This window comes from Lactuca sativa, chromosome 5 (assembly GCF_002870075.4).
Source record: "Lactuca sativa cultivar Salinas chromosome 5, Lsat_Salinas_v11, whole genome shotgun sequence".
NCBI lineage: Eukaryota > Viridiplantae > Streptophyta > Magnoliopsida > Asterales > Asteraceae > Lactuca > Lactuca sativa.
Window position 1 is genome coordinate 330,579,434 of NC_056627.2, and position 25,625 is coordinate 330,605,058.

Sequence of the window (25,625 nt, forward strand, 5' to 3'; positions counted from 1 at the left end):
CTTTCACCCAAATCGACGCTTCTCACAGGCGATGGCCATAGTGGACAGAGGGTTTGTTTTTTCCAGTCTGATTCCACTATCTGTTCCTCAATTTTACAAGCGTGAGGTATTTTTGAACCCTGTTGGTTTTAATTTAACATCTACTTGAGGTGTGAAGTTGTTATGTTTCATTAAACTTGCAGTTTTATTGGGTTTGACCTGTTTTTTATTATTAGATCAGGAAGACAGAGAAGAAATTTTGGTTATATTTACTGCTGCTGTTATTCTTTTTCAGCAAGATGCCAAGAAGTTGGTTCACGTTATGGTTAGTTTCAGATTATTTCCTTATTCTAATTTTCTATTTCATTCTTCTTTTTGAAGATTATAAAGTTTTGTGTAACATAAATTGTACAAAAAAAATTATAGAGATGTTGGCTGAATTGTCGAGAAGAGAGGGAGATGCAAACATAAAACCTGATCCAGATATCGATGTCTTCATGAAGGTAGCAAAAGATTGAATTTTTTTTTTTTTTGAATCTTTCATGATAGAAATTTAAAATCTTTATTGTTTTTCATTCAGGCTGCTGCTACTGAAGGTTAAGAAGGTAGCGTACTCACAGATTATACTCTCAAGCTATTGGGATTTGGAACATCTCATCTCTTTTGAAGGACAGGGTTAGGAAAATTAAAGGAAACCCTGATTTCTGTTGCTTCATCTCTCAACAAAATACTATAAATCAAGGTGAATTACCACATATATAATATACCAGATTTGTTGTGTATAGATGTTTTTTTTTTGAGAGTATTTCACTATCTGTTTTGCTGATGCGTTTTATTTTGGTGGATAACATGCTGCATGCTGCTCCACTTCATTTCCCTGCATCATCTCAAGAAAAAACTGTAAATCAAGGTGAACTACCACATATTATATACCAGGTTTGTTGTCTATATATGTTTTTGTTTTTAGAGTATTCACTATCTGATTTGCTGATGCTTTTTAGATATTGTTCAAGAATCTTGATTTGGACATGAAGGCAGTTACTCCATTTCCCTGCTGTTCCTTTGGTTGAAGATATGAATATGTTTTTTATTTTTCTCTTTTGATTGCAACTGCCAACTAGATAATTAAAAACTGTTTGCTGAAAAACTTATTGATCCTTTACTTTTGCAGGGTGCTTCCAATGGTAATGGATAAGGCAAGGGTATTAAAGATATATAGTTTCTACTATAAATATTGTCCAGAAGAGTGTTTCAAGCAACAATGGCACTTGTTTTAAAGGTGTCATTCTCATTCAGTTCTATTTTTTTTTTAATCCTCCAAAAAATTCTGATGAGAAGTATATCCATACTAGCTTGAAATCTGTCTTATATTACTAGCAAGGTTCATTGTTAAACATTTTCTGTTTTGTTCATGTGTGATTGATTGTGTATTTTTTTTTTTTTCATTTTTCAGATAATTATGAATACCATGGTTTGAATAATGCAAGTGAATCCCTTAAACATGCCATGCAACGTGCTATTGGGATGTGCATCAATTGAGAAGCTTCTGTCCAAAAGGTAGTTATTTGCTTATAATCGTCTGATAAGTGCTAATATTAGTAGACTTCTAAAAACAAAAGCTGTGAATATATTTATTTAACTGTACAAGTTTTTCCATTTATAATCACATCTATGGTTTTAACTATTATATGATATGATGCACAGGGGCAACAATTTAATCTTTTATCTCTCTTGTTGAAGCACTGAAGATGAGTGATACAAGAGTATTGTTGTCTGCTCTTCACAATGTCATTTAGATTTTATCCAATTGCTAGAATCCACCTGAGTCGCTTGTTGACCGGTTTAACTGGTAAGTTATTGGCGACAAGGTGTCTAGTTGGTATGCATTTGATGACGTGTCAATTACATGCCATGTCACCTCACCAAAACTTACCGGTGGTTAAATTGGGAATAGAACATTTTTTCAGTGGAACCAAAACTCTATGATTCTTGGATGGAACAGGTGACACAGCATCCTGTTCTGCTCTGTTCTAAACCTGTTTCCTAATAATTAATTATTCTCATCTTATTACATCATTTTTAACTCCTTAATTTATCAATCTAATCATTATTAATTTCATTCTTGTAAAACCAGGTGTCTATGCCATTTAATGACTGGTTTTCCACTTTTCACAGCGGAAGTGGACAGATGGTTTCTCTTTGCCAGTTTTATTCCACCATTTGTTTCTCAATTTCAGAATCTTGAGGTATTTTTGAATCCTTTTGGTTTTAATCTGTTAACCAAATTACTAGAGGTGGGAAGTTCCTTTGTTGCATTAAACTTACACTTTTATTGGGCTTGTGACCTGTTTTTTTTTTTATTAGATTAGGGATTCTGTTATGGAATACTATAATTGTAGGTTGTTTGTGCCTTTTTAATTTTCATGAACACAAACTAATGTTTTACTCTTTTTACAGGATGTTGCCACCTGAAACCATGGTGGGCCCCTTCAAACCCAACCTCATCTGGAAACCAACATCTCCAAAGGTTAATTTCCTGAAACCAATTATATCAATATTTATCCAAATATATAGAAAGCAATTTTGATAAGACTTGTTAGTTTTATATTCAAGAAAAAAGATTGCACTATTGCATTGTGTTTTCAGTTTTTCCCTTATTAAAGTTATGCTTTCAGAACTCTTATTTATTACAGCATTTTAATTTAGAAAAGTTTACCCATTACATTGATTATGTATGGCTTTTGACTTATGTTTTGTGGTATGTGTTTGTATGAGCTGTCATCACATGTTATGGGAAAGACAGAAGAAATTTTCTTTTACGAATTATATTCATATCAAGTCCAAGGTATGTCATTTCCTGATGCTGTTATTCTTTTTCAATTTCAATTTTCTTTTACCAGTTCTGTGATACTAAACATGTGTATATTTCCACTTTCATAGTGGGGATCCAGAAATAGCAAATTGCTTTCATTTCATACTCCAGGTATGTTTTACCACTAAACCACTCTATATTTTGTTGTGTGTCATAAATTCAGTGTTGGGTATGTCATGTTCATGTTCATGTCCTGCTCCTCTTATTCTTTTACAATTAGCATGGTGCTTTAATTTTATTTTGAAAAAACTTCCCATTAAATCATTGTACATTCAAAAAACATCCGTTTTGCATTGAATGTTCATCAATGCATTTTATTTTTGAAAAAAAAATCCGATTAAAGCATTCCAAAACTTCCATTTTACGTTGATTTTTCAAAAATCATTCCATTTTCAGCATTGCACTTTCACTTTTTCTTTGTTTAACATCATTGAAACTTCACTTTTTTCATCTATGCATTTTATTTTGAAAAAAAAAATCCAGTTATAGCATAATCATCCCATTTTTGTAAAACCAGGTGTCTATGCCATTTAATGACTGGTTTTCCACTTTTCACAGCGGAAGTGGACAGATGGTTTCTCTTTGCCAGTTTTATTCCACCATTTGTTTCTCAATTTCAGAATCTTGAGGTATTTTTGAATCCTTTTGGTTTTAATCTGTTAACCAAATTACTAGAGGTGGGAAGTTCCTTTGTTGCATTAAACTTACACTTTTATTGGGCTTGTGACCTGTTTTTTTTTTTATTAGATTAGGGATTCTGTTATGGAATACTATAATTGTAGGTTGTTTGTGCCTTTTTAATTTTCATGAACACAAACTAATGTTTTACTCTTTTTACAGGATGTTGCCACCTGAAACCATGGTGGGCCCCTTCAAACCCAACCTCATCTGGAAACCAACATCTCCAAAGGTTAATTTCCTGAAACCAATTATATCAATATTTATCCAAATATATAGAAAGCAATTTTGATAAGACTTGTTAGTTTTATATTCAAGAAAAAAGATTGCACTATTGCATTGTGTTTTCAGTTTTTCCCTTATTAAAGTTATGCTTTCAGAACTCTTATTTATTACAGCATTTTAATTTAGAAAAGTTTACCCATTACATTGATTATGTATGGCTTTTGACTTATGTTTTGTGGTATGTGTTTGTATGAGCTGTCATCACATGTTATGGGAAAGACAGAAGAAATTTTCTTTTACGAATTATATTCATATCAAGTCCAAGGTATGTCATTTCCTGATGCTGTTATTCTTTTTCAATTTCAATTTTCTTTTACCAGTTCTGTGATACTAAACATGTGTATATTTCCACTTTCATAGTGGGGATCCAGAAATAGCAAATTGCTTTCATTTCATACTCCAGGTATGTTTTACCACTAAACCACTCTATATTTTGTTGTGTGTCATAAATTCAGTGTTGGGTATGTCATGTTCATGTTCATGTCCTGCTCCTCTTATTCTTTTACAATTAGCATGGTGCTTTAATTTTATTTTGAAAAAACTTCCCATTAAATCATTGTACATTCAAAAAACATCCGTTTTGCATTGAATGTTCATCAATGCATTTTATTTTTGAAAAAAAAATCCGATTAAAGCATTCCAAAACTTCCATTTTACGTTGATTTTTCAAAAATCATTCCATTTTCAGCATTGCACTTTCACTTTTTCTTTGTTTAACATCATTGAAACTTCACTTTTTTCATCTATGCATTTTATTTTGAAAAAAAAAATCCAGTTATAGCATAATCATCCCATTTTTGTAAAACCAGGTGTCTATGCCATTTAATGACTGGTTTTCCACTTTTCACAGCGGAAGTGGACAGATGGTTTCTCTTTGCCAGTTTTATTCCACCATTTGTTTCTCAATTTCAGAATCTTGAGGTATTTTTGTGAATCCTTTTGGTTTTAATCTGTTAACCAAATTACTAGAGGTGGGAAGTTCCTTTGTTGCATTAAACTTACACTTTTATTGGGCTTGTGACCTGTTTTTTTTTTTATTAGATTAGGGATTCTGTTATGGAATACTATAATTGTAGGTTGTTTGTGCCTTTTTAATTTTCATGAACACAAACTAATGTTTTACTCTTTTTACAGGATGTTGCCACCTGAAACCATGGTGGGCCCCTTCAAACCCAACCTCATCTGGAAACCAACATCTCCAAAGGTTAATTTCCTGAAACCAATTATATCAATATTTATCCAAATATATAGAAAGCAATTTTGATAAGACTTGTTAGTTTTATATTCAAGAAAAAAGATTGCACTATTGCATTGTGTTTTCAGTTTTTCCCTTATTAAAGTTATGCTTTCAGAACTCTTATTTATTACAGCATTTTAATTTAGAAAAGTTTACCCATTACATTGATTATGTATGGCTTTTGACTTATGTTTTGTGGTATGTGTTTGTATGAGCTGTCATCACATGTTATGGGAAAGACAGAAGAAATTTTCTTTTACGAATTATATTCATATCAAGTCCAAGGTATGTCATTTCCTGATGCTGTTATTCTTTTTCAATTTCAATTTTCTTTTACCAGTTCTGTGATACTAAACATGTGTATATTTCCACTTTCATAGTGGGGATCCAGAAATAGCAAATTGCTTTCATTTCATACTCCAGGTATGTTTTACCACTAAACCACTCTATATTTTGTTGTGTGTCATAAATTCAGTGTTGGGTATGTCATGTTCATGTTCATGTCCTGCTCCTCTTATTCTTTTACAATTAGCATGGTGCTTTAATTTTATTTTGAAAAAACTTCCCATTAAATCATTGTACATTCAAAAAACATCCGTTTTGCATTGAATGTTCATCAATGCATTTTATTTTTGAAAAAAAAATCCGATTAAAGCATTCCAAAACTTCCATTTTACGTTGATTTTTCAAAAATCATTCCATTTTCAGCATTGCACTTTCACTTTTTCTTTGTTTAACATCATTGAAACTTCACTTTTTTCATCTATGCATTTTATTTTGAAAAAAAAAATCCAGTTATAGCATAATCATCCCATTTTTAGCATTGTACTTAAACTTTTCTTTTTGTAACATCATTAAAATATCAAACTTCACTTTTCTTATCTATGCATTTTACATTGAAAAAAATTGCAATTCAAGCTTTTTATTTTCAAAATCTTTCATTTTACATTGTATTTTCAAAAACCATTCTATCTTTAGCATTGTACTAGAACTTTTCTATCTGTAACATAATTAAAACATCATTCTTATTTTTTTCTCATCTATGCATTTTACTTTGAAAAAACTTGCAATTCAAGCATTTTACTTTCAAAAACATCCATTTTACAATGAATTTTCAATAACCATCCTATTTTTAGCATTGGACTTTCACTTTTTTTTTTTCTGTAACATCATTGAAGCATCAGACTTCTCTTTTACTCATCGATGCATTTCACTTTAAAAATCTTCTAATTAAAGCATTCTACATTCATTAAAGTCCATTTTATGTTGACTTTTCAAAATATCATCCCATTTTTAGCATTGTACTTTAACTTTTCTTTCTATAACATCATTGAAACATCACAGTTTTTATTAATCTATGCATTTTACCTTGAAAAAAACTTCCAATTAAAGAATCCTACTCTAAAAACATGCATTTTACATGAATTCAAAAATCAGCCCATTTTTAGCATTGTACTTATCTTACGCCCAGCTAGCCTGCTGCTTCTTTCTTCTTTTCCCTTTTTGAAACAAGGCGTCACTTAACTTCTCCTCTTCCGCCTTCTTTTTTTTTCTTGAAATCGAAGCCTCTCACCCCAAATATCAACTTATACGCTCCAACCCCACTGAAGAGAACTCTTGAAATATTCTTTGGTTTGATCTCAGCTAATCGAACGTCCAGAATCTTGAAGCAAAGCAGAGAAATAACGAGTGATTTTCATCCCCTTTTTTCTTCGACATGTCTGCTTTCACCCAAATCGACGCCTCTCACAGGCGATGGTCATAGTGGACGTAGGGTTAGTCTGAGTCCACTATTTGTTTCCCAGTTTCACAATCTTGATGTATTTTTGAACCTTGTTGGTTTTATTTTGTTATGTGGGAATGCAACAGGTTCTTCTAAGTTCCGAGCTCATACAGATAGGTTCTGAAGAGCGTTTATTGCTAATTACAGAGGTATATTTTGTTTCTTTTCATCTTCTTGACTTAGGTGGGATATATGATATCAACCACCTAATCCTTGGACTATGGGGATTCTTGGATTAGTTGCTGAAATTCATGCAATGCCAAATCTCAGTTCTTATGTTTTCAATTGAAGTATGTTTGAATCTATGTATGTGTAGCACATGTACTATTGTGATTTTGTACATATTCCCATGTTGGTTTTCCCTTTTAGATATTGTTCAAGAATCTTGATTTGGACATGAAGGACAGGGTTAGGAAAATTGAAGGAAACCCTGATTTCTGTTGCTTCATCTCAACAAAATACTGTAAATCAAGGTGAATTACCACATATATTATATACCAGATTTGTTGTGGTTTTGTTTTTAGAGTATTCAAGCTATTTCACTATTTTATTTTCTGGTGCCTTCTATTTTGGTGGACAGCATGCATTTCTCTACTGATCCTTTTGTTGAAGATATGAATGTGCTTTTATTTTTCTCTTTTTATTTTCTGAAAAACTTATTGATCCTTTACTTTTGCAGGATGCTTCCAATGGTAATGGATAAGGCAAGGGTATTAAAGATATATATATATATATATATATATATATATATATATATATATATATATATTGTCCAGAAGAGTGTTTCACTAGCAACAATGTCACTTGTTTTAAAGGTGTCATTCTTCTTATTCAGTTAGTTCTTTTTTTTTGAATCCTTCAAATTCTGATGAGAACGATATCCATACTAGCTTGAAATCTGTCTTATATTACTAGCAAAGTTCATTGTTAAACATTTTCTGTTTTGTTCATGTGTGATTGATTGTGTTATTTTTTAATTTTTCAGATAAGAAACTCTGAATACTCTGGTTTGGTTTGAATAATGCAAGTGAATCCCTTAAACATGCCATGCAACTTGTTATTGGGATCTGCATCAATTGAGAAGCTTCTGTCCAAAAGGTAGCTATTTGCCTTTAATCGTCTGATAAGTGCTAATATTATTAGACTTATAAAAACAAAAGCTATTAATATATTTATTTAACTGTACAAGTTTTATCCATTTATAATCACAGCTATGGTTTTAACTATTGTATCAACACAGGGGCATCAACATAATCTTTTATCTCCCTTGTTGAAGCACTGAAGATGAGTGATGCAAGAGTATTATTGTCAGCTCTTCACAATGTCATTCACATTTTATTCAAGGTCATTGATCTTGCTCCTAATTGCTGCCTAGAATCCACCTGAGTCGCTTGTTGACTGTTTTAACTGGTAAGTTATTGGTGACATGGGGTCTATGCATTTGACAATTCTATGACCTTTATTATATTTACCTTTGATGACGTGTCAAATACATGCCATGCCATGTAACCTCACCAAAACTTACCGGTTGGTTGGTTAAACGGGGAATAGAATGTCACCAAAACTCTATGATTCTTGGATGGAACAGGTGACACAGCATCATGTTCTGTTCTGAACTTGTTAACTAATAATTAAATATTCTCATCTTATTACATCATTTTTAACTCCTTAATTTATATTAATTTCCCAGGTGTCTATGCTATTTATATTTAATGACTGGTTTTCCACTTTTCACAGTGGAATTTGACAGGGTTTCTTTTTGCCAGTTTGATTCAACCATTTGTTTCCCAATTTCACATTTACTTGAGGTATTTTTGGTTTTAATTTAACTGAATTTTACTAGAGCTGTGAAGTGCCTACGTTTCATTAAACTTACACTTTTATTGGGCTTGTGACCTATTTTTTTTTTTTTTTTATTAGATTAGGGATTCTGTTATGGAATACTATAATTGTAGGTTGTTTGTGCCTTTTTAATTTTCATGAACACAAACTAATGTTTTACTCTTTTTACAGGATGTTGCCACCTGAAACCATGGTGGGCCAACCTCATCTGGAAACCAACATCTCCAAAGGTTAATTTCTTGAAACCAATTACATCAATATTTATCCAAATATATAGAAAGCAATTTTGATAAGACCTGTTAGTTTTATATTCAAGAAAAAAGATTGCACTATTGCATTGTGTTTTCAGTTTTCCCCTTTGTTAAAGTTATGCTTCCAGAACTCTTATTTATTGCAACATTTTAATTTAGTTTAAAAAAGTTTACCCATTACATTGATTATGTTTTGTGGTATGTGTTTGTAGAAGCTGTCATCACATGTTTTATTTTTATTGGAAAGACAGAGAAGAAGTTTTCTTGAAACCGGATCCTCTCACCCCAAATATCAACTTATACGCCCCAACCCCTCTGAAGCGAACACTTGAAATATTCTTTCGTTTGATCTCAGCAAACCAAATGTCCAGAATCTTGAAGCAAAGCAGAGACATAACGATTGATTTTCATCCACTTTTTTCTTCGATATCTCTGCTTTCACCCAAATCGACGCTTCTCACAGGCGATGGCCATAGTGGACAGAGGGTTTGTTTTTTCCAGTCTGATTCCACTATCTGTTCCTCAATTTTACAAGCGTGAGGTATTTTTGAACCCTGTTGGTTTTAATTTAACATCTACTTGAGGTGTGAAGTTGTTATGTTTCATTAAACTTGCAGTTTTATTGGGTTTGACCTGTTTTTTTTTATTAGATCAGGAAGACAGAGAAGAAATTTTGGTTATATTTACTGCTGCTGTTATTCTTTTTCAGCAAGATGCCAAGGAGTTGGTTCACGTTATGGTTAGTTTCAGATTATTTCCTTATTCTAATTTTCTATTTCATTCTTCTTTTTGAAGATTATAAAGTTTTGTGTAACATAAATTGTACAAAAAAAATTATAGAGATGTTGGCTGAATTGTCGAGAAGAGAGGGAGATGCAAACATAAAACCTGATCCAGATATCGATGTCTTCATGAAGGTAGCAAAAGATTGAATTTTTTTTTTTTTTGAATCTTTCATGATAGAAATTTAAAATCTTTATTGTTTTTCATTCAGGCTGCTGCTACTGAAGGTTAAGAAGGTAGCGTACTCACAGATTATACGCATTATATTTTCAAAATTTTCCATTTTACATTCGATTTTCTAAAATCACCCATTTTTAGCATTGTACTTTAGCTTTTTCTCATTTATGCATATACGTTGAAAAAAACTTATAATTAAAGCATTGTACTTTCAAAAATTTCCATTTCACATTCATTTTTCATGAATCATCCAATTTTTATCATTTTACTTTAACTTTTCCTTATGTAACATCTTTGAAACAACAAACTTCTCATTTCTCATCTATGCATTTTAATTTGGAAAAACTTACAATCAAAATATTTTATTTTCAAAAACATTCATTTGACACCCGATTTTCAAAAATATCCCGTTTTTAGCATTGTACCTAAACTTTTTCTCATGTTTTACTTTGAAAAAACATTACAATTAAAGCAATCTACTATAAAAAACTTTCATTTAACATTCAATTCTCAAAAATTATCCATTTTTATCATTATATTTTAACTCTTTCTTTATGTAACATCTTTGAAACATGAAATTTCTCATTTCTCATCTATGCATTTTACTTTGTAAAAAAACTTTCAATTAAATCTTTCTACTTTCAAAAACTTCCATTTTATATTTGATTTTCAAAAATCATCTCATATTTAGAATTGTACTAACATTTTTTTTATGTAACATTGAAAAAAATTGCAATTCAAGCTTTTTATTTTCAAAATCTTTCATTTTACATTGTATTTTCAAAAACCATTCTATCTTTAGCATTGTACTAGAACTTTTCTATCTGTAACATAATTAAAACATCATTCTTATTTTTTTCTCATCTATGCATTTTACTTTGAAAAAACTTGCAATTCAAGCATTTTACTTTCAAAAACATCCATTTTACAATGAATTTTCAATAACCATCCTATTTTTAGCATTGGACTTTCACTTTTTTTTTCTGTAACATCATTGAAGCATCAGACTTCTCTTTTACTCATCGATGCATTTCACTTTAAAAATCTTCTAATTAAAGCATTCTACATTCATTAAAGTCCATTTTATGTTGACTTTTCAAAATATCATCCCATTTTTATCATTGTAGAAACTTCTTATTGTTGATACCAATTACCTCAATGATGCTTCTAAGAAGTTTCTACAAGATAATACCTTAAGGGTAATTTCCCCAAAAAAACCTGTTTATAAATTTTATATTTGAAAGATGGATTTAAGAACCTTTGTCATGAAATGTTCAGTGGCTGAGGCTATGTGTGCCACAGATGCAAAACCCCAAGTAGATTAATCCTACTTTTGCTCATTGTTCTTTTTTGTAAGAAATCTGTTAAGTTATACTACAATAATTCTTTTACCAGGGCATGTATTGAGTCTTTTTTTACATTTTACATTTTACTCCCTCCTCTCATTAAGATTTTCATTTTATCCCCCTTAATCAAGTTGTATGTTAAATCTTTATTATTTTTTGACTATTTAATTTATTCTACGAATATCTTTAATAGGAAAAATATCAATAGAAAGCATTTGCCAACACTAGGTTCATGTGGTATAATGGTTTTTGTTAAATAGTTAGATGTAGTGAAGCCATTTGGGAATGAAATTAGTTGATGATTACATAAGATGTTAATTTTTTTATGCCATTCTGAATATTATTCATTAATAATTAGGTTGTCAAGTGTGGTCTGTAGCAGGATTACAGACTTAATGTATGTCAAACTAATGATGAGGGGTATCCATGTCATTTCATTGCCACTCTTATGGAAGGAGTCTTTCTCACTATTTTGTTGGCCCTCATGAATCCAATTTTGCTCCTGGTATTATATATATATTTTTATATCTTTTTAACATTTATATTTACAATTTTATTGTATATACAAGAAAGAGCCAAATGTTATTCTTTTCTCATAATAGTTGAATTTACTTCTATATTTTTCAAGATTTATCATTTTCACTTTGAAATCAAACTTCATATAAGATTTTCTCATTATTTTCTTCTGTCTTCCTTTCCCTTAAATATAGGGATATCCAAAATGTGATATTTTTTATTACAATTTAGGGCAGTTAAGTTATTTAAAAAAAATTAATATTCATTAAATCCTACTAATTTTTAAAATGATGCTTATTGCTATAAATGTATTTCTTATAGCTTTATAAGTATTTTTGAAATAATTTAATCTACTTTGGAATGGAAATTTTAATTGAGAATTGAGATATATTGATAATTAATAGACTGTCTAATTATGGGTTGATGTTTTGAAATAGGTAGCAATTATGATTTGGAGGTTGTTTTTTTATTATAAACATAGAATAGAGACATTCCACTTTTAATATTTTTATTTAAAATTTGCAGGCAGGGTTTCCGATGACAAATAGTTAACTGACTGGTTCTTCCATGGGTGGTGGTATGAAGGTAATTCTTGCTATTATGTATTTCCACCTTTTTCAGTTATTATCATATCATATCATCATCCAAACATTTTTATTTTAAAATATCAAAACTTGTTTGATTTTGCTTAAAAATTGGACTTTAAAAGTTAAATTGGATTCAACAGCTATTTTGTTGTGATGATTGTGATTCTGCTCTTCTAATTAACAAAAGTGGTTTAAAAAAATCTTGAATCATTTCAAATTTTGAGTTTTTATCAGAAAAAAAAAATTGATTTTAGTGAGTTTGCTCGTCAGATTATCCACTGAATGAAAAATACAGGTTTAAAATCTGCAAATACTGGGGGTTATGATCAGTCAATAACAGGATTAGATTTTAAATTCATTTTAAGTTTGTGTTAGGTTTTGGTGAAAGAAGGGAACAGGGGAGCTAGGGAGCCCTTGCTGACATTAGAAAAAGAAAAAGGAAAGTCCCAACTGTATTTATACTTTATACTAATAAAATTAGCATTAATATAACTAATGTCTCAAGTATTAAATAGGTATGGCCTGTAATTGTTTTATATCCAGGTTGAAGAGTAGTAGCTTTTATTTCAATGGGAATGCTTAAAGTTGTTGGTTGGTTTAAAAGGGAAAAGGTTAGCCATTTATTTTAACTTCAAATACTTTAAATTTCATTTAAGTTAATGATTTCCAGTGAGCCATCTGTGACAGAAGATGAACTCAAGCTGATGTTGAGGTTTGCAGAGTTGATTCGGTCTATTGAGGAAGAAGAGCAAGTATGCATAAATTTCATGTCACTTTTGTTCCAAGTTTCAGTATTTTTTGAGAATGTGTTGGGAGGTAAAAGGAACCCATGTGAAAGAGGTTATGAGTTATGACCATTATATTTGACCACCTTTTTAAAAGATTATCACAAACTTATTTTGCGAATGGTGTAAAAATGAATCTTCAAATATCACATGATGAGGTGCATACATGTCATTTCATTGCCACTCTAATGTAAGGATGTTTGTACAAGGGTATTATATATATATATATATATATATATATATATATATATATATATATATATATATATATATATATATATATGTATTGCTTTATTAACTTTTTAACGTTTACTTTTAAAATTGAATTGTGTTTTATATTTTTATATACAGCTTCAGGGTGGTTGGAGAAAGAGCCAAATTTAGGCCAAAGTATTGTTATGATTTTGAAGAAAAGAAAAGGTATTTTCCAGTTTATTATGGCAAGTCTTTTCATTTATTTATTGAAAAAGAAGAAGATGATAAAGCCTTTTTCCATTGTAAATGCCTGGTGATCAGATTTATGTGTTTTTGATTGATGGATATGATGATGATATGAGCAGAGATCAATCAGTTGTCAAACTTTGTGACTCTGAAATCAAAGGTCTAATCTATCATTCGTCTTACAGTTTCCTAGTTTAATTGTTGGAATCATAACAAAGAATAATGAAATCTATGTTGATCCTAAAAACATTTCAATTCATCTTGTGGTGGATCCATGGTTCTTGAAAATGGAAATGAATTTTACACCTCTTAGTAGTTGACACCAAGACCTACTATTTATTTACATAGTAACAAAATTTGCATCTTTTTTATTATTCTTGATTACTCTTATCACTTCTTATTGATCGTTGTAAGACTTTATAACCTTAATTATATCATATGATGATGATGATGATGATATGGTGGTATACTTTTACTTTTCAGTTCAAATGAATAAATGAGGGATTTTTATTGATTGATTGATTAAATGGGTGCCTTATAAACATGATTTCCTTAACTTTTTTTCCGCAAAACATGACTTTTTTATTACAATTTAGGTAAGTTAATATTATTTAATATTCCTACTAATTAAAGAATGATGCTTATGGTATATATGTATTTTCTTTCTTTTTGGGGGCTTTTTGTAATTTTCTTTTTCCATTTCAGTTCCCACACCGAGTGCATTGTTATAGAGGGCCACAAGAACCTCTAATGAGGACCAAAACTGTAATATCACCAAATTTGCAAAAATCAGCTATACTGAGCGACCAAAAGATGCATCTTTATCTAAAATCAAAAGTAAACATTCTGTATTTTTCCCTTTTATCAGTGAAGTAGTTTTTCACAATGCAAACACACTATTTTTGACTATTTTTTGTTAGCAGGTTGGAAATAGTAGAAGCTGTACATATATGATTATTCAAATATCACATGATGAGGGGCATACTTGTAATTTCATTGCCACTCTTATGAAAGGATGGTACTAACAGGTATCTCCCCTCTCTTCTTCTCTTGTATATGTCGGCCTTCCTGTTAAGGAACCAACTTTTGTTTCTTGTTACATATCCAACATTAATGAAGGAAATAGTCCTTCATTCAACTTCTAAATATTCTCATTTTGTATCCAAAAAGGAGGGGGATAATAATATTCATCTTGCAGTTTCATTGTTTTAATTCTTGGATTCATAACAAAGTTAATATGTATGCTGATTGATCCTAAAAACATTTCAGCTCATATTGATAGGTAGAAGATATACATCTTGAGGTTGATCCATTGTTCTTGAAAATCAACATGGATTTCACACCTCTTGGTTGTCACACCAAGATCATGTAATTACATGGTAACAAAGTCTGCATCTGTTTTCTTTTATCTTCACTCTTTTATTCTTGAATGATTATCTTCATCACCTAAAATGGAGACCTTCAGCTAATAAACAACAGTGCAACACAGGAAATATAATGGTGGTCTACTTATCCACCGGCTTCTAGAGGTTAGCTTACAACATAATTCATTTTCTATTTTCTATTTTCTATTACAACTTCAGAAATACATATTTATTGATGTCTAGGTTTGTGAAGAATATATTTATACAGGCTAGCGTCTGAAACAGTTTTATATAACAGTTCTTCTTCTTGATTGTTGTAAGACTTTATAACCTTAAATTCATAATATGATGATGATGTTGATGATATGGTCAATTTTTTTTATTACAGTTTAGGTAAGCTATACTATTATTTAATAGTATTCGAGTAAATTACACGAATGGTCCCTATGGTTTAGCGTAATTTGTGCGTTTGGTCCCTAACTTTTTTTTTAACTCGGAAGGTCCCTACTGTTTGTTTTTGTTACGCGTTTGATCCCTGTTTTACTTAAAAATACTATTTTTCACTTGATTTTTTTAATTTATTTAAATAAACACACCCCCAACCCCACCTCATCACCTTACCTTACATACCCACCATTTTTCTCTATTAAAATAATAGTATTTTTAGGTAAGACATGGACCAACAGTGTAACAAAAACAAACCGTAGGGACCAAGCGGGTAACAAAATCAAACATTAGGGACCTTCCGAGTTAAAAAATAAGTTAGGGACCAAACGTGCAAATTACCCCAAACCATAGGGACCATTCGTGTAATTTACTCAAAGTATTCATTAAATCCTACTAGCATGGTTGTTGAAAATTGAAATGGATTTTACACCTGTTAGTTGACACCAAGACCTACTATTTATTTACATAGTAACAAAATTTTACACCTCTTAGTAGTTGATTACCCATCATATTACTTCTACACCATTTGATTTGTAACGGTAGTATATGAAGCCCACCAGGGGTCTTCGATAGAAAAACGTCATTTGAAGGAAAACAATGGTGAAAGTCCAAAGATTTTGGAAGCAATCAAGTTATGAGGTTGACTTTTAAGAACTTTGGGTGATTACAATGCAAATATGATACAAAATTACGTAGTATGATGTGGTTAGGTACCTAAGCTTATATAAGGTTAGGTATGTTCATTTTACCCTATATATATATATATATATATATATATATATATATATATATATATATATATATATATATAATATTATATTGCTTTATCAACTTTTTAACATTTACTTCTAAAATTGAATTGTGTTTTATATACAGCTTCAGGGTGGTTGGAGAAAGAGCTAAATACGACTGTTTGGCCAATGTATTGTTATGATTTTGAAGAAAAGAAAAAAGGTATTTTCCAGTTTATTATGGCAAGTTTTTTCATTTATTTTCTCAAAAAGAAGAAGATGATGAAACCTTTTTCCATTGTAAATGCCAAGTCATCCGATTTATGTGTTTTTGATGGCTGTGATGATGATTTGAGTAGAGATCAATCAGTTGTCAAAATATTGTGACTCTGAATTCAAAGGTCCAATCAATCACTCATCTTACAGTTTCCTTGTTTAACTGTTGGAATCATAACAAAGAATAATGAAATCTATGATCCTAAAAACATTTCAATTCATCTTGTGGTGGATCCATGGTTGTTGAAAATTGAAATGGATTTTACACTTCTTAGTAGTTGACACCAAGACCTACTATTTATTTATAACCTTAATTATATCATATGATGATAATGATGATGATATGGTGGTATACTTTTACTTTTCAGTTCAAATGAATAAATGAGGGATTTTTATTGATTGGTTGATTAAATGGGTGCCTTATAAACATGATGTCCTACTAATTAAAGAATGATGCTTATAGTATATATATGTATTTTATTTCTTTTTTGGGGCTTTTTGTAACTTTCTTTTTCCATTTCAGTTCCCACACCGAGTGCATTGTTATAGAGGGCCAAAAAGCTATGTTCTATGTAATGTCTTTGTAATGTTTTTTTTCCCTATCCCAAGAAAAATGACAATAGTTTTGGGACCAAATTTTCTCCAGCAAAGAAAGACAGTATTTAAATCAAGTTAATAAATAGACTGTCTAATTATGGCTTGAAGTTTTGAGAGAAGGCAGATAGAATCTATGGGTAAGTTTTTAACAATTATAATTTGTTGGATTTTTTTTTAAAATAAATATACATCTTTACATATACAAGCATTGTACTATTATAATTTTGATTTTAAATTTTTAGGAGAATGAGTTAATTGAATGATTCTACCATGGCTTGGGTTGTATGAAGGTAATTCTCTCTCTCTCTCTCTCTCTCTCTCAACACCTGAAATAGCAATAGAAGATATGCATGCACATGTTTTGGTTTCCATGTTTTAATTAGCAATTCAATTTGTTTAGTCCAACTTGTGTCCACTTCTTATATGATAACATTAAGACTATAAATTTAGCAAGGTAGAATTCAGGGCTTTGAAAACTTTACTAGATTTTTTTAGATACATATTATTACAGTTGAGTGATCTCCTTAAAACAGAAACTTCCTCTCTGTTATATGTTGTATATGAATATGAATTTGCTTCGTACATTAGGCTTCTACCAATTTTCTTAAAGCATATGTCACTTGCATGAAGTTAATTATATTCCGTTACCAGTATAACTCAAAATGCAATTGAAGGAGTGAAGAATGTTGATGAGACCATAGAACATATACAAAACAGTTATGGAAATGATAATATTAAAATTTTCAGTTTTCTTTCTTTTTTAGGGCTTTATGTTACTTTCTTTTTCCATTTCAGTTCCCACACTGAGTGCATTGTTACATAGGGCCACAAAGCAATGTTCTGCACATTTTCTAAATTGAATTGAGGCCTTTGTAATGTTTTTTTTCCCTGTCAGTTTCATTGTTTTAGTTCTTGGATTCATAACAAAATTAATATGTATGCTGATTGATCCTAAAAACATTTGAATTCATTTTGATAGGTAGAAGATATACATCTTGATGTTGATCCATTGTTCTTGAAAATCAACATGGATTTCACACATGTTGGTTGTCACACCAAGATCATGTAATTACATGGTAACAAAGTCTGCATCTGTTTTTTTAATATTCACTCTTTTATTCTTGAATGATTATCTTCATCACCTAAAATGGAGACCTTCAGCTGATAAACAACAGTGCAACACAGGAAATATAATGGTGGTCTTGGTCTACTTATCCACCGGCTTCTAGAGGTTAGCTTACAACATAATTCATTTTCTATTTTCTATTTTATATTACAACTTCAGAAATACATATTTATTGATGTCTAGGTTTATGAAGAATATATATATACAGACTAGCGTCTGAAACACTTTTATATAACAGTTCTTCTTATTGATCGTTGTAAGACTTTATAACCTTAATTTCATAATATGATGATGATGTTGATGATATGGTCAATTTTTTTTATTACAGTTTAGGTAAGCTATACTATTATTTAATAGTATTCATTAAATCCTACTAGCTGAAGAATGATGTTTACAGTATATATACTAGCTGAAGAATGATGTTTAAATGGAAATTTTAATTAAAAATTGAGATATAAGCATGGGAACAAGAAGGGTCAATTGATAAGGTTTAATACATGTTGAGATACTTAGGATGAATTATAAATAAATACTGGAAGCCTGCTAGTGATGATGTAAAGAGAACTTGAATGGAAAATCTTGAAAGTTCTTTTTAGCAATTAATGCAAAGATTGATTGATTGATGCCAAAAGAAATGGTATTGCTGTACTTCAAATTCAATCATAAATTCAGGAAGTAAGTAAGTCCCAACTCCCAACCATTGCATCCCTCTAAAGTCTTATTCATTCAATTTAAATCTTTAAGCCTTACATTCATCATATTCTTTCCCATCTATAAATTTATCGTTTAGTATTTCACTTTATTTTAAGTTATTTCTCTCAGTTTACCTCTATTTGATCATATCGAGACTGTTTTCAAGCAAATATCTTATAGTTTAGTTTGAAATCCTAACTAAGTACATTGCTACTATTATTGTTCATTTAAAAAATCATTTGATTAGCTGAAAACCTGATAAAAAATGTAACACAACAATATAATGGAAGCTAAAAATTTGATTGAGAACTTTGTTTGTTTATGTTACAAGGGTTAGTTTGGGGATATTAACATATAGAGTTATAGAACAGCCTGAATGTAGGATTTTGTAGTATTTTTTATGTTGTTATTTAATGCATAAATTATTTGCAGGGAGATATGATGACTATGGCTTTCTAAAAACATTACTATTTCCAAGAGAAAATCAACCAAAGAAGGATTGATCTGTTGATTTGATTTATTTGTGTTGCTTTAGTTATGAGTTTTAATTGATTGATTGATCATTGATCTGGTTTTGCTATGTAGGTATGATGTGGTGTAAACAGCAACATAAATTAAAAATTAGAATTGAAGTAAGATATTAGATACTACAAAACTGCTTAATTGATATTATTTAATCTTTTCTTTTTTTAAAAGTTGTTTAACATTTACTTTCTAACAGGGATAGAAGATATGCAGGTGTTATTTTTTGTCCATTGTACTTTTATGACGACCCTTTGAAAATCTAATCTCTTATATCTATATCTTTTTCACATTCAGACATTTTACTTTTAATATTTTTCCTATTAAGACATTATACTTTAAAAATCTAACTAGTTTTAGCATTATACTTTCCTCTGTATTTTCCTATTAATTTGATTTCAGTTTTGGGAGAGACATCATCTGATTAGGATGAACTGAAGAGTATTTTGGCCGGATTTTAAAACTTGGTATTTTCTTCAATTCAATTGAGTTATGATAATATTACGATTATAAATTTAGCAAGGTGGAATCTAGGTTTACCCTGTTTGTTTACTCATTTTAACAACTCATAATCAGCCACAGTTATGTATTCCTACCTTTTTAATTATTATCATCATCTTTCAAATCCTTTTTTGATGGAATAATTAATTGGAGCAGTTGAGAGAACCTACAAATCTGGAAAAAAGCAAAATGACTTTCCATATCCAATGCCATTGCCAAGGTAACAAATCAACTATGTCATTATACTTTCAATAGTTTCTTCCTATTAAAATAATCTACTTTATTTTTACCAGTACAGCTTCAGTTATAGCATTACATTTTCAAGATTTAACCTATTAAAAAATTCTACTTACATGAAAGGTCCCTATGATTTGGGTTAATTCGCGCATTTGGTCCCTAACTTACTTTTTAAACATGGAAAGTCTCTACTGTTTGTTTTTGTTACGCGCTTAGTCCCTTTCTTACCTAAAAACACTATTATTTAAATAGGGAAAAATAGTGGGGTAGGTAAGGTAAGGTGAGGGGGGTTGGATTGAGGGTGTTTATTTACATCAATTAAAAAATCAAGGGCAAACTAGTTTTTTTAGGTAAAACAGGGACCAAGCGCGTAACAAAAACAAACAATGGGGACCTTCCGAGTTAAAAAAAAAGATAGGGACCATTCGTGTAATTTACTCTTTTTTTTTCTTTTTCATGATAAAGAGCACATGAAAATTTTAATTTAAGACGTAGTTTGGAATTTGAAGCTTGTTTAAAAATCCAACAAAGTTTAACATTATACCAATTACAACATCATACTTTCAAAATCTAACCTATTAAAACATTATACTTTTATTATTTTTTCGATTAAGACATAGCAGACTTGTTTGATTTTGTTTACTAATTATACCATATCCCTTAATTTTTTGCTATTAAGACCTTCAATTTAACTTTTTTGATAAAGACATTGTAGTTTGAATATCAAACCAGTTATAACATTTAACCTTCACTTATAAATTATACTTTTATAATCAAATTAAGACATTGTACTTGTATTATTTTTTCGTATTGAGTCATTGTACTTTGAAAAACTAAATATGTTTGTTTTTATTGCCATTTATAGCATTATAACTTCATTTTTTTTATTATTTACAAATTTTACTAGTTTCTTTTCTTATTAAGACGTTATACATTCAAAATCTTACTAATTGTAGCATTATACTCTAAGTTGTAACATTATATTTTCAAAATCTAACACTGTAAGAGATTGTAGTTTTAAGTACATTCTACTCTCAAAATCTAAAGTAGTTTAACTATGGTTATATATCTAACCATTTATGACATTATACTTTTAAAAGCAACATATTAAGACATTATACTTTGGGTATCTAAACTATAAGACTATGGTTATATAGTCTTATAGTTCAAGTTTTTAAGTTATTGTATGTTGATGATCTAACCATCTATAACATTATATTTTTGAACTCCAATATTTTACTTTCACGTGTTTTTTCTTAATTGTCCTTTGAAAATGTAACATATTTAAGTCACTATATTGTCATATTTTCTCCATTTAATAATAAATCATATTTTGAAAATCCAACCAATTTTAGCATTAGAACTTTATACTCTTCGAAATCTAACCAAATATGGCATTAACACTTCTAAAATCTATGTAGCTCTAGTAATAATCTTCAGTTATATCTATATACCTTTTAACTATATACACAATGAAAGTATAGCTTTACACTTAATTTTTTTTTATGTATTAAAACTTTGTACTTTCACAAATCAAACCAAATATGGTCATTTCGGCCTTGTTCTTGTTGGATTAGGAGATTGTCATGTCCCATAACTCCATAAGGTGCTCTTATTGTTAGACCTAATAAGCCACAAATAATCATTTTGATAATGGAAAAAAAGTAATAAAGAAAAGTTCTTGGATGGTTTTATTTAAAAAAAAAACTAAATGAAATATTAGGTTGCCTCCACAGTTAAATTCATTACCACTTGGATCTGTAAGTTTATCAGCTTCATTGGCAATCTTGAATCAGAAACACCATCTTTTCTAGTGATTGTTATATCGTTAAGATTCTAAATTATTTAAAAAAAAATTAAAGAATTCATGATGATTTTAGTTAGCTTAAAAAGTCAAGATGTTCATCTTGTGGATGATCCATGAAGTAGAGGGTTTGTACTTAGATGAATCGGTTCTTCAAAATCAAAATGGATTTCACACCAAGATTTTGTAATTACATTGTAACAAAATCTGCATCTCTCTCTCTCTCTCTCTCTCTCTCTCTCTCATTGTGGTGTACTTATCCACTGGCTTCTGGAGGATAGCTTACAACAATTCATTTTCTTATTGATGTAAGACTTTATAACCTTAATTTTATAATATGATGATGATGATGATGATGAAGGTGGTGGTGGTATACTTTTACTTTTGAGTTCAAATGAATAAATGATGGATTTTTATTGATTGATCTGATTTTGCTTTGTAGGTATGCTATTCAAGGGACGGTGTACATCACAATGAGAGGCGAGATTCCATCTTTTTATATTAGCATTTGAAGTCTCAAGCATCTTCATCTTGGAGAAATTTACGTCATTTTAAGTTATGCTTTTCTCATAATATTGTTCATTGAGCGGAATTTACTTCTACATTGATAAAAATTTTAAAAAATACCAAATTCATATAAGATTTTCAAGATTTATCATGTTGGCTTTGAAATTACACTTCATATAAGATTTACTCTTTATTTTATTCTGTCTTCCTTTCCCTTATTAATCAGGAGGACATATGGGAACCAACTTTTGTTTATTGTTTGTCTTGGCTACACATATACAAAATATGATCTTTTTTATTACAATTTAGGTTTGGTAAATTATTTACTAATTTAATCCTACTAACTGAAGAATGATGCTTATGGTATATATATGTATTTCTTATATGCATCATATAGCTTTATAATGTTGTATGAAACTACAAATCTACCATGTGTTTTCTAAAACTTCTAAAGAAAATCACTTTGGTCTATGAGTTTAAAAGATGTACTATTTCTTCTACTCAATTCTTTTTTTTTTTTTTTTTTTATGATTTCTACTTTGGAATGGAAATTTGAATTGAGAATTGAGATATATTGATGGAGTGAGATTAGCATGTGATAGAGGTTGCAGATATCTAAAGATGTCTTTAGTGATGGGAATCTTGCATTAAGTTAAATTTTCTAATCATCAATTAAACTTCTTGTGCAGATAATAAACAGAGTGTCTAATTATGGGTTGAAGTTTTTGATTGAAATAGGGCTTCCAACATCTTGTCTTCACTTAACCTTGGGATTGATTTGTGTGGATAGGGTGTTAACTATTATTATGATTTGGAGATTGTTTTTATTATAAACATATATAGAGGAGACATTCCCCTTTTAATATTTTGATTTTAAATTTGCAGGGGTTCCCATGGGTGGTGGTATGAAGGTAATTCTTGTTGTTATGTATTTCTACCTTTTTTCAGTTATTATCATCATCATACAGACATTTTACTTTTAAAATATCAAACTTGTTTGACTTTGATTACCGGTTATATCATTATACTTGCACTGTTATCCTATTAAGAACCATATATACTTTGAAATCTAAGCATTTATACTTTGATATTTTTTAATCTTTAGACATTATAAAACATAACATTTATCAAATGTTATTTCGTTGTACTTATGGTTACTTCAAAAGAACAGTCTTGGTGGTATGATGAATGTGGAGGCACACTGCCACGAGAGCATCAAGTTTTCTAGGGTTAGTTACTTGTTTATGAAACAAACCCCTTTTTTTTTTTATAAATTATGCAACCAATAATTGATAAGCTAGTTAACTGGTTACCTTTTTTTGTGATTTAGTTAAAGGATAATTAAAAAAATGACCAAACTGGTTTGTCAATTAATATCTTTTTTTACCTTATAACAAAATCACCATAGCTTCACAATCAGGTCAATTGTAAATTGAGAATTGCATTTTAAATGGTAACAAAGTCTGCATCTTTTTTTTTTTATCTTCAGTCTTTTATTCTTGAATAATTACCTTCATCACCTAAAATGGATACCTTCAGCTGATAAACAACAGTGCAACACATGAAATATAATGGTGGTCTACTTACTTATTCACTGTCTTATGGAGTGAGATTACAATGTGATAGAGGTTATGAAAAAGTGCTTGCATCTATCTAAAAATGTGTTTATTGGTTTGAATTTTGTGTTAAATTAATTTTTCTAATCATCATTAAATTTTCTTGTGCAGATAATAAATAGAGTGTCTAATTATAGGGCTTCCAACATCTTCTCTTTACTTAACCTTGGGATTGATGTCTGTAGGATTTGTTGATTCTTCATAGGATAAAGAGAAGAAGCAGCAAGTAGAATATAACTATTTCAACCAGTCTTTGAAAAGGTTATACGATTGGAGCAGAAGATTTTTTTTTTTTTTTTTTTGTAGATTTTATCCCCTCCTCTCATTAACATTTTCATTTATCCCTTAATCTAGTTGTCATTTAAATCTTTAATATTTTTAACTAATTAATCTATATTCTATTAAACATGCAAATAAAAATGAATATCTTTTATAGGAAAAATATCAATAGAAAGCATTTGTCAAACTTCATGGTATAGTGGTTTTTGTTATAAAGTTAGATGTAGTTAGCCATTTGTTATATAGAGTTGAATGGATGAAATGGGAAGCTCCTACATGATCGAGTTTGATGATATATTTTTTTCTTGCTTATGCAGGCAGTGTACACAACAAATAATTATTGGGCTTAGTATCCATACTTGTCCTATAGAAATGAGGGAAAAACTTGCAATTCCTTAGGCAGAATAATCAGAGAGCATTGAACCACACACGAGAAGCTGATGTTCTGTGTATGCTTTTTCTCTAGGAAAGCAAAGACACAGCACAACAAAGAAAAAAAAAAGGTATTTTTTCCAGTTTAGTTTATTATGGCAAGTTTTTTCATGTAAATGTCGGGTCATCAAATTTATGTGTTTTTAATGGTTGTGATGATATGAGTAGAGATGAAGGTAGGGCCTAAGATTGATCAGTACTCAAACCTTGCGACTTTGAAAGCAAAGGTCCAATTTATCACTCGTCTTGCAGTTTCCTTGTTTAATTGTTGGATTCATAACAAAGATAGTGTATGTTGAATGAAATCTATGTTGAATGGTTGACCTATGGTTCTTGAAAATCGAAATGGATTTCACACTTGTTGGTTGACACCAAGACCTATTTACATGGTAACAAAATTTGTAGCTTTTTATGTTCACTGACTATTCTTGATTACCTTCATCACCTACAATGGAGATGAGCCTTTTGTCGCTGATAATATGCAAACACTGCAACCAGATATCACACATAGGAAATGTCTGGTGTACTTATTTATGGCTTCTGGAGTTTACAACATGATTCTTTTTTTTACTAAAAATTATCTTTCATATATTGCAACTGTTATAGTTACAAAAATACATATTTTTTGATGTCTTAAACTATTTACCTAATAGTCCCTCTTATTGATCGTTGTAAGACTTTATAACCTTATGGTGGTATACTTTTATTATTCAGTTCAAATGAATAATAAATGAGGGATTTTTATTGATTGATTGATTGATCTGGTTTTGGTATTGGAGGGATGGTGTACTTTACAATGAGAGGTGGGAAAAGAGGACGAGAATGGGTGGTGTGGTGTATAAATGGTATCTTTATGCGGCATACAACACAAACACATACAAAGCTAAAGATTTATAGGTTCAAGACACCACTTGTGTCTTTTACATATTTA

At 30.0% G+C, this 25,625-nt stretch overlaps 1 protein-coding gene across 14 annotated transcripts; it reads left to right on the forward strand.

Annotated features, from left to right (window-relative positions):
• The first annotated feature begins 1,543 nt into the window (after window positions 1–1,543).
• On the forward strand, window positions 1,544–25,063 carry LOC111903498 (uncharacterized). 14 transcript variants are annotated; one of them, XR_008223467.1, is made up of 24 exons: window positions 8,839–8,906; window positions 9,140–9,468; window positions 9,578–9,666; window positions 9,768–9,844; window positions 9,922–9,946; window positions 11,592–11,738; window positions 12,275–12,334; window positions 12,712–12,947; window positions 13,024–13,088; window positions 13,473–13,541; window positions 14,268–14,399; window positions 14,486–14,590; window positions 14,832–14,941; window positions 15,052–15,091; window positions 15,170–16,102; window positions 16,250–16,327; window positions 16,904–17,114; window positions 17,220–17,267; window positions 17,957–18,053; window positions 18,163–18,208; window positions 18,287–20,039; window positions 22,303–23,596; window positions 24,169–24,244; window positions 24,580–25,063. XR_008223467.1 is itself a non-coding variant. In XM_052763647.1 (10 exons), exons 5-10 carry the CDS (start codon window positions 5,226–5,228, stop codon window positions 7,671–7,673), a joined length of 612 nt encoding a protein of 203 aa, XP_052619607.1. In that variant the 5' UTR covers window positions 1,544–2,824; window positions 2,920–4,079; window positions 4,175–4,217; window positions 4,665–4,735; window positions 4,949–5,225; the 3' UTR covers window positions 7,674–7,760. The 14 variants fall into 14 exon arrangements, 2 of the variants coding, with proteins under 2 accessions (XP_052619607.1, XP_052619608.1); XR_008223468.1 differs by having other exon boundaries at window positions 9,179–9,468; XR_008223466.1 differs by lacking the exon at window positions 8,839–8,906 and having other exon boundaries at window positions 8,913–9,468.
• The last annotated feature ends 562 nt before the right edge of the window (window positions 25,064–25,625 follow it).